Source organism: Scomber scombrus, chromosome 23, assembly GCF_963691925.1.
Source record: "Scomber scombrus chromosome 23, fScoSco1.1, whole genome shotgun sequence".
NCBI classification, from domain to species: Eukaryota; Metazoa; Chordata; class Actinopteri; order Scombriformes; family Scombridae; genus Scomber; species Scomber scombrus.
Genome location: NC_084992.1, coordinates 14875327 through 14884614, shown reverse-complemented (window position 1 = coordinate 14884614; position 9288 = coordinate 14875327). Strand labels below are relative to the sequence as shown.

The 9288-nt window shown below is 39.2% G+C and overlaps 1 protein-coding gene across 1 annotated transcript; it reads right to left on the bottom strand.

The window, feature by feature from the left end:
- Nucleotides 1-261: 261 nt before the first annotated feature.
- Nucleotides 262-7372, bottom strand: LOC134005784 (cytosolic beta-glucosidase). The gene is made up of 5 exons (XM_062444777.1): nucleotides 7218-7372; nucleotides 6211-6435; nucleotides 5297-6099; nucleotides 4638-4761; nucleotides 262-596 (listed from the first exon to the last, which is right to left on the bottom strand). Exons 1-5 carry the CDS (start codon nucleotides 7270-7272, stop codon nucleotides 394-396), a joined length of 1410 nt encoding a protein of 469 aa, XP_062300761.1. The 5' UTR covers nucleotides 7273-7372; the 3' UTR covers nucleotides 262-393.
- Between the last annotated feature and the right edge of the window lie 1916 nt (nucleotides 7373-9288).

Here is a 9288-nt window from a genome sequence, read left to right as displayed (position 1 = left end):
CTGGAGATTTTACAGCTGCCTTGGCCCTCTGAGTCAGAAACGCTCCCCTCTCCACAAGCAACCTTGTGCAGATTGACTGGGAGTTGGGCAGGACGGAATACTAATTTCTTTTCCATTGAATCAACTTAACACTCTCTGCCCATGTCCTCACATCCCCTGCTGAAGTCAGATTTTCTACAGAGCTAATCAAATCAGCCTACCAGTGGCTTTTTTTCCTGAAGATTTTCAAAACTGAAAAGAAGGTGATACATTGAAAAAAAGTGAGGTCAAACAAACTAAAATACATCAATTGATAGTTTACTGCAAATGTAAACATATGAATGAAACATTTTCTTTATTCTTGAACAGTTGTACATAATTAAGAAATCCATGCACACTGATGCCTGCGTTGTCTCATCCGGATTGATTAGATTTGTATTTTGAGATGATCTTTGCATACTCCCGTCCAGAGTGGTACATGGCTCGGCTCAGCTTTGCATCAGAGAAGTCCACATGGAACAATCCAAAACGAACGCTGAATCCATCAGACCATTCAAAGTTGTCCAGCAGTGACCATGTGAAATATCCACGGACGTTGACACCATCCTCTCCAATAGCTGCACAAGGAAGGCCACAGAGAATTTAGAGACTCATAACAAGACTTGATGAGAGTGTAGTATTTTTAAGAAAAACAATCCCATCTTTGTGACATGATCATCTAACAATGTTATCTATTCTTCTTTATCTATCCTTAAGTGACTGCTATGCTATCCTACACAGACCATAAGTCCTAGAGCAGCCACATTTGGCTGACAACCTTCCATTATTCTGAGCATTAAAATACACTAACTGGCCAGATGGTGGCACCAAAACAAGCAACTTAAATTCCTAAACCTTGGATAAGATTTACAGTATTCTATACTGTTGTTACTGTCAACAAATATTGTCTATGTAGCCAAAACCTGAAGTGAACAGAATACAATATGTTTTATACGAGCTATTCTGCTCTTCAACAACCAGATTAGCTTGTTAGTCTGTTGAAGGTTAATATGCTAATATGATTCACTGTACATAATGTTTATATCTCAGTGCATATCTGTCTTTTGTATGAGTGATTTTGTTGCTGTTGTTGGGCGTGAATATATAATAGAATTAGTTAATTAGCCCTAAAATCTGACGACAACTTATATATTCTAGTCAACGCCTTCAAGGAGAAAGTATTTGAGAAAGAGGGAAGAGGACCATGATGAAAGAAAGCTGAAAGGCAGTCTTGCAACAGAAAAGAGAAAAGCAGAAAATATAAAAAGAGGCACCTGAGGAGGAAGAGAGAAGCACCATCAGTGTCTACACATTCAAAACTGTGAATTGGTAAGAAGCCATAATTTTAAGAGAGTATGGCTATTTCACACCACCCTAGTTGAGAACATTTGACAAAAACACAGAAATGCAGAATGACTTCTTGGAAAAAAAAGAAGTTTTTGGTGTAGGTATTCACGCTACTGTTAAGAGAAAAAAGAAAGCAGTGCAGCCATGGAGATCAAGAGGAAAGTGAGGTCCTTTTTCCTCCATAATGATGTTATGACACCGGGCTGAACACAGTCACACAACAAAAGGAAAACCAATGCAAAAAAGATTACTCACAGGCACTTCAAAAGTCTACGCAGAAATGTTTTATCTGAGCAGTCAGCGGTCAGTTCATGCAGCACGCTTTGGGTTGTTGCGCCCACATAGGATGACCGCAACACATGTTGTTACTCAACCCAATGTCCCCCACAGTTGTGATGTATTGTCTACCAAAAGCAGTGAAGATAGGTCTGACTCAGTCCTGTGCGATTAAAAGGCCAAAGCCTGTGCTAAAAGTGAGTGTAAGATATGCCTCCTCAATACATATACAACCCTTTAACAACCTGGGGAAGTAGAGGTTTGTGCAGCCAAATGGCCACAGAAAGGATCCATAAAGATGAAAAATCCTCCATGATTACAGTCAAGAGAGATGTTGGAACAACAGAGTCTGACCTGGTTAGGCAATTTCAAGAAAGGCTCAGCACATTTAAGCTACATCTTCAACATCAGATGGCAATAAACAGCCTGCAGGCAGATCAGGGAGAGTGTAAAAAGAGATGAGTGCATGCTCCACATTGATTTTAGCAAAAATGACTGCAAATACAGCCAAGAAATTCAATCGGTCCACTTTAGAGGATCAAACCAACAAGCAACTCTCCACACAGGGGTACTTTACACTCCTGGATCTCAGTTACTTCTTGCCTTCTGCTCCATTTCTCCAAGTCGATGGCATGACCCTACAGCTATTTGGGCCCACTTGGACCTTGTACGTGGGCAAAATTTCTTCATAGGTCATTCACCCAGTATCGGCAGAAAGGAAATTCTACCTGCTCTCCACAGAGACTAAACTACTACACAGACTAGACTTGAAAGTATCCACTGGAAACACATTGAGACAGGACATGGCAAGGGGGCAGCAGATGGTGTTGGTGGAGCGCTGAAGAGATCAGCAGACAAGAGCCATCAAACCTGGAGAAGACACCCTTCATCCACAGATCCTATGATGGTCCTTGTGAAAAACTGGAATGTACCAACCCCTCAGTGGAGTAATTCTACATGAGTGAAGATGATGTCAAATCAAAGCTTACTTAATTATTTTTTACAATTACCAACCTATACAAAATTACCAATGTACAGTTGGTGTTCAGCAAGGTACAAGCGTTTTTGTATTCTTACTACCTGCAGCACAAATTCAATAATTGTTGTTTTTTACACCTATGCCGCACCTCTAAAGGTTTACTTAGATTCTTCTACATCAACTTTAATTTAGCAATGCAAAAGCGCATTTCACAGGTGCTTGGCCAGTTATACTTTCTGTGTTATCTGCACAGTTAGAGGCCTCAGCTCCCATATTCTGCCCCATCTCATTCCAGCTGTTCTGCATTATTTTAGGTGTTTTTATAATCAGAAGATGAAGAGCTGTACAGATGGCTATAACGCCAAACCTCTTCGGCTAATCATTCTTTTGAAATGATTCACTGTTCGTTAAGGCATATTTATATGCATATGTTTCTTCTCATAAGTGTTTTTCTTTCTTTCTATAACTTCAAGGTTTTGAAGATGTATTTCTTCAAGAACGTGTGACTAATCACATTTTTTTCTAACCCTAACTGTAAAATATGTTATATAATCTTGTGTGTTCAATAATTAAGTAGGGGGCAATAATATACAAATCAAAACCGCATCCAAATATCATTGTTTTCTCCTAATTAAAAAAAAGAGCAAATTGTATGTTTCTTTAAAAACGGAATATTTTATTTATTTTTACATTTAACCCTGTTTAGGAAAGTGATATCATACCTTCCAGCAAATGTAATTTCTATTGTAATATTGCAATTAAAACATATTTAACAGTAATATATATGTCCACGACTACGGGGGACATATCTTACTGTATGATTTATTCTCCCAACACTGGCCCATAGTCAGCTAATATATATTTCTACAATATGACCAGCTACTATTTATGATAAGACAGAAAAGGAATGGGAAATTAAATGTGTGAGAATTGTGAAGGTTGATATTGGTAAAACACTAGTTAAAACACACCAGTGAGCCACATGTATTGTGACGTCACTAACACTATCATTTCATCAGTACAATTCCACATAATGCAGCTGTAAATACCCACTAAGGTACCAAATGTTTATTCATCCACCCCTTAAAGAAGTCTACAAAAAGTGCAATATAGGCAAAAGAGAAGAGTGAACAAAATAATTAATGATGGCTGAACTCCATTTAGCTTTTTTCAGTCTCAGGCATCTGGTATTGTGGATGCTGGCTCACTGTCACAATGTCATGGCTTACTGAGACACTTGAACAGAACGAAGCTGTCTTTAATGTTATGAGTAACACCTGTGCTTTTTGCCAAAATGAAAAGTCAAAATGTGTGCTGTTAAAAAGGCCTTTTTACTCCTGCTTGAGTAACATTTAATGAAAACTACCAGCTGTTAGAGGAAATCCAGCCTTAAAAAGGAAAACTATGTATTTGTGACCGGATTTGGAAGTGTTTTAGAAGGAATGGTTGGGCCTCGGGCAAGGTGCATAGATGGCATAGACGGACTGACAAATTCCTGGGTTTTGGTCTTTTCATGTTATTTGTTAAAAATAAGAAATATATAGAATAAAGCCAGTCTCATGCTTTAAGGCTTAAAATAACGTGTTTTTGGCTCAATGACAGTTTTCCTCCAATTCGAATTGAATGCAAAACCTACCTAATTCATTCAAAGTTAATAAAGAATACACATTCTGCATTCAGAAAACAACTTTTTTGTCAAATATGTTCGTAACAAAAGTCAATCTTTGTATTCTTGATTTGTGAGCGATGATGCTGTATTATACCAATTACACTTGACTGCAGGAAGACTGAAGGTGCATCAGAGAACATTTGATCCAAGCAAAGGTGAACTTGTCAGGCAATATTTGTATTAGCAGCTGCAAGCCTCACATCAAAATGATATGCAAAAGTTTATAAAAGCTGAAATAAATCATATTTCAACTGCCATATGCTCCATTGGCTTGTACCAAACTACTGTCTGCTGCTGGCTATCTCCTTGTTTTAGTGTATTTAGTAGTATAGATTTACCAGCTGTTACCTTTAGCCACTTCAAAGATGGTGTCCTTGTAGAACTCAGAGCGCTGATCATCCTCAATTTGCAGCGGCCCCACCTGAGAGAAGCCATTCTCTGTAATGTAGACTGCTGGGTTGTTGAAAGTGTCCTGGAAAGTCAGGGGGCAAATATTGTTATCAAACAAGGCATCTCGGCTGTCAGACATTCTAGAAGGAGACAGATTGGGCTACGGTGTGTCGTTAAGCTCCATTTCAACAGTGCCAAGCTCAAGCTAATGGTCTGTGACAAGTCACAACAGCAGGAAATTGCTCGTTTGCAAACACTTTTCAGCAAAGTAACTGTTTCATTCAGTGTGACAGCACTAATGAAGCATCAATGTGTTTCTAGAGGTGTTAAAAGGAGATTACTGCATACAAAATCAATAGCAAGACACTAAACAAATGTCAGTGTTCTCCTCATTTGGTTGGAGGCGATTTGTTTTCTTGTCGGTCAATTCAGGTTGACGCAAAGAGAAATAAGAAAAATGACTTCACATTTCAACTGACTGAATTGAGGGTCAATTAAAGGATGTGGTTGAGCCTTGTTTGGGGTGATTTTTAGTGATATGGACTATGTCTGTTGACTTCCATTGAAACATGAATTGAAAATGAGTGAAAGAGATTAATTATTAGTAGTTATTTTACCTTGATGTACTTGAGAAGTTTCCTTAAGCCATGGGGCACTACAGCCAGCCAGGACACTCCACAAATAGGCCAAGATGGATCCAAGACTTCTTCTGCATCTCGGTCGCTCTTCATGCACAACACCTGCTCACAAGCCCCTCTCGCCTTGACTTTACGAGATGTGTAATAGTTCAAGGCGAAGAAGTCTGCCGTCCCCAAAACTGCAGGTTCATCCTTTGAGAAACTGGGCAGTCTCGAGTCGCCACTGTATCCCAGCTTCTTACTTTGAGCGTCAATGGCAGATCTCATTATTTCTGGATAATCTCCAGTGACAAATACCGGCCAGGCAAACCATCCAAGCGTAAACGCAAGGTAACGTTCAGCAGCAGCGATATCCTCGGCACAGTCTGAGTGTAGTGGCTCAAGCCAGTCACTGTTGATAGCCAAAGACACAGCACCTCTCTGCTTAGGCCTGTATAAGGAGTTGTAGCTATGCCAGGCCATAGCATGGGCACGCAGCATGTTATGGCCAACCATATAGGCAGCAATTCCTGGTTCTTTTAACCCTGGGGCATGGATGCCGTCTTCGTGACCCAGTTTGGCGCACACATATGGCTCGTTTATAGTGATCCAAAGTTTGACCCGGTCCCCAAATGTTTGGAAACAAAACTGAGCATAGCTATCAAAGAAGGTTGCTATACTTAATGATTTCCAGCCCCCTTGGTCTTGGAGAGCTTGAGGTAGGTCAAAGTGGTATAGTGTGACCATAGGTGATACATTACAGGCCAGCAAATCATCAATCACCTTGTTGTAGTACTGTACACCTGTTGGACAGGGTGGTTGTCAATGGGTTATAAGGTAAAACACTAGAACTATGGAATCTAAATCAAATAAACTTGTGCTTGGTCTTTTGAGTATACGAAAAATGGAAATACCTTTTTGATTGACATGTCCTGTGCTCCCATCAGGTAGGAGGCGGGCCCACGACAGAGAAAGGCGATAGTGTGTCAGTCCAAGCTGCTGGATACACTCCAGGTCTTTCTCCCACAGCTCGTAGCTGTTACAGGCCACATCTCCATTCTGATCCCCAAACACTCTGCCTTTCTTGTGACAAAAAGTGTCCCAGATACTTGGTCCCTTGCCATCTGCCTGCCAGCCACCTAGACACACACATAAAGTTTGTTTCATATCATAAAAGTAGGTAGGATGTTGACACAAATAAGAATCGCTGTAATGTCTCTGTTGGGACTTAAAGTGTGTCTGTGGATTTCATTGAATGTATTTTGACTATATTCCAACAAATTCTCATTTTAATTTTACTCCTTCTATTGTAGCTTTTGAGAGTCAAACATAATAATCACTAATGTCAAGATGTTGGATAGGCTATATGATACTTAGCCGCAGAATCTCTGGTTTGAGAAAATTACCATGCCTTGTGCTTTCTGTCTATCTTGTGCCATCTACAAGAAGTGAACACAACACCAGTGCAGTTTAGGGCAATATAATACAAAATCTCTGCAAGAAGTAAAATCTTTACTAAGCCGATGATTTTCAGTTTGTCAGTGGTTTGGACCGTGGATCATGTTATCACTCAAATAGCAACTTAATGCAATGACTGTAATATCACCACAAACCAAGGCAGAGCTGAAGTTAGAACAGACTTGAAACAATTGACTCAACCAAACACACACACACACACACACACACACACACACACACACACACACACACACACACACACACACACACACACACACACACACACACACACACACACACACACACTAAGAGAAAGTTCTAGTCTAAATGAAAGGCTTCAATATTAACTATGGTCTCTATTGTAGTGTTATAATATTGAACTCCACAGGTGGTGATGATATTACACTTTAATATATTGACGTATTACGAAAACAGACTATAAACGTGGTTGTGTTTACATTACCTTCTATTTGATACGCAGCAGTTCCCGCTCCCCACGCAAAGTCACAGGGGAACATTTTTATCGAGACACTAAGAAAGGCAACTGTAATGTTTCACAGCATTATAACTGCCTTGTGTGTGTAATATTGCTCTTTAACTGTTCACCTTCTTGCAATGTGGGAAACCAGGAACAACTCTAAGGTGTGACGTTTGTGATGTGCAGGGAAAACAAATTTGCAATCTTACTCCATTACTTAACATGCTTTCTCTTTGCTACATTTTGGTACCGCAGTAACGTTACAACATGTCCGGTGTCGCTAAATAATAATCAGCACATCGACTTCAGTTATAGGGTTATTTTTTAAGACTTTCACTTGAAAGTTGTGTTCACGACTGCCCGGTGTACAAATCTTACAAACAGCGCTTGAAGGCGGCACGTAAATTGCGGTCCTGCGTGATGACGTATAGACTGGACTTGATCGAGGACGTGAAACTTGAACATTAAACATTTTAAAATATGACATGTAGCTATTCTGAAGTGATGTATCATACATTATTACAATAAATGTTAAAGTTTAGAAAATGTTTCAATTATGTTTGCTGTTATAACGTTAGCTAAATTATGTTTTTGCTTAAAGGATACAAACAAATTAGCTAAAATGTGTAATTACACGCGCACACATACACATATTAAACACATGATATTATTGTGTAGCAAACAGTCCATTACAATGTGAAGTCAAAGGTCAAAGGTTGTTCGCCAGTGAACGTCAAGCCTGGCAGATCCAGAAAACAAATGGACTAGCAGAGGTAAAAGCATATAGCCTGAAGGCAGTGTTACATGGCTCACACTACAATGCTGTCCTCTCGTCTAGTCCTAAGTGACTCACTCGACCTGGTCATAACAAAGAAAATGGATTGTTTGCCAAAGGGCAAATCCTTATCAACTCCACGTCCTCCTCACAAAGCTACTGATACAAGGATTTTTGCCCCCTCATGTGACTTAGGCTATTCCTTCATGGCCATTACAACAGACTGACCCTTACTAAAACAACAAAGTGATAAGTGCAGATAGATAGGCTATCAATAGCCTATTGTATTGCGTATGTTACAGAAGGAAAATGTTGAACCTTTTTAGAGTAAATGTGATAGAGAGGAAAAACAACTTTTCAAAACTTTATTGTGACTGACCATACTCCCATCAGACTCCCTTCAGCGGCTTTCTGGTTGCATCCAGAATAGCTACCCTGATGAGCTGCAATCTATAAAAACTCCACAGTGAAAGCTAAGTTCAAAACATTCCTGTTTTCTTAGGCCAATGGACAGTGTTAGTGTGTGTGTGTATTGGTGGTGTGACTGCTGCTCTACATGACCTTGCTTGATTATGTGTGTATGTAGGATACACAGTATGTGTATAGTATATAGGTAGGCATTGTGGGTATGTATACATGCATATTGTTTCTTTATTACCACCATTTTATTTATTTATTATCTTTGAATCTACTTTTCCTCTTTCATTTTTCTTCTGTAGCGCTGCTTTGCATATGCTTGATGTTTTCATGCCTCTTTTTAAATGTAAAACAGATTGAGTTTCCTTGTAATGAAATGTGCTCTATAAATAAAGTTGCCTTGCATTGCCAAAATTCAAAGTACTCATTGGGCAGAAAAGCAGTTTATTATAAACTTTAATAGTACACATTACAAATGCATTTATATACAAGTAGCATTTTACTGCAGTAGCCTAGTTGGTCAAAGAGGAGCAATAATTCTAGGTACTTTACAGCATATGCATATTTTTATGAACTGAGATTAGCTTTATACATGTTAAATAGTGTGCAATAAAAAGTACAACAGTTGTCTCTCAAATGTAGTAAAGCAGAAGAATAAAGTAGCACGGAAGTGGGCTGAACTCGTGTAAAATACTTCAAAAGTGTGAAATATTACAGTACCTGACAAAATGTACTTCCGTTTCACAACTGAAGAACACGTTTTATGCCTGTGAACTAACTGCATACAGACTGTGGGCGAGCAGAAATGCATTTGTTTAGGAGTTATCTTTTATTTTGGATGAAATGCGAACCGGATATAGTTTA

What these genes read in the sequence shown, in the direction of transcription:
- LOC134005784 (XM_062444777.1), bottom strand. Translation starts at nt 7,272, where the DNA reads ATGTTCCCCTGTGACTTTGCGTGGGGAGCGGGAACTGCTGCGTATCAA. An exon ending in TGCTGCGTATCAAATAGAAG is followed by an intron (nt 6,436 to 7,217) that starts GTAATGTAAACA and finishes GTGTGTGTCTAG; the next exon opens with GTGGCTGGCAGGCAGATGGC. An exon ending in AGGACATGTCAATCAAAAAG is followed by an intron (nt 6,100 to 6,210) that starts GTATTTCCATTT and finishes CCTGTCCAACAG; the next exon opens with GTGTACAGTACTACAACAAG.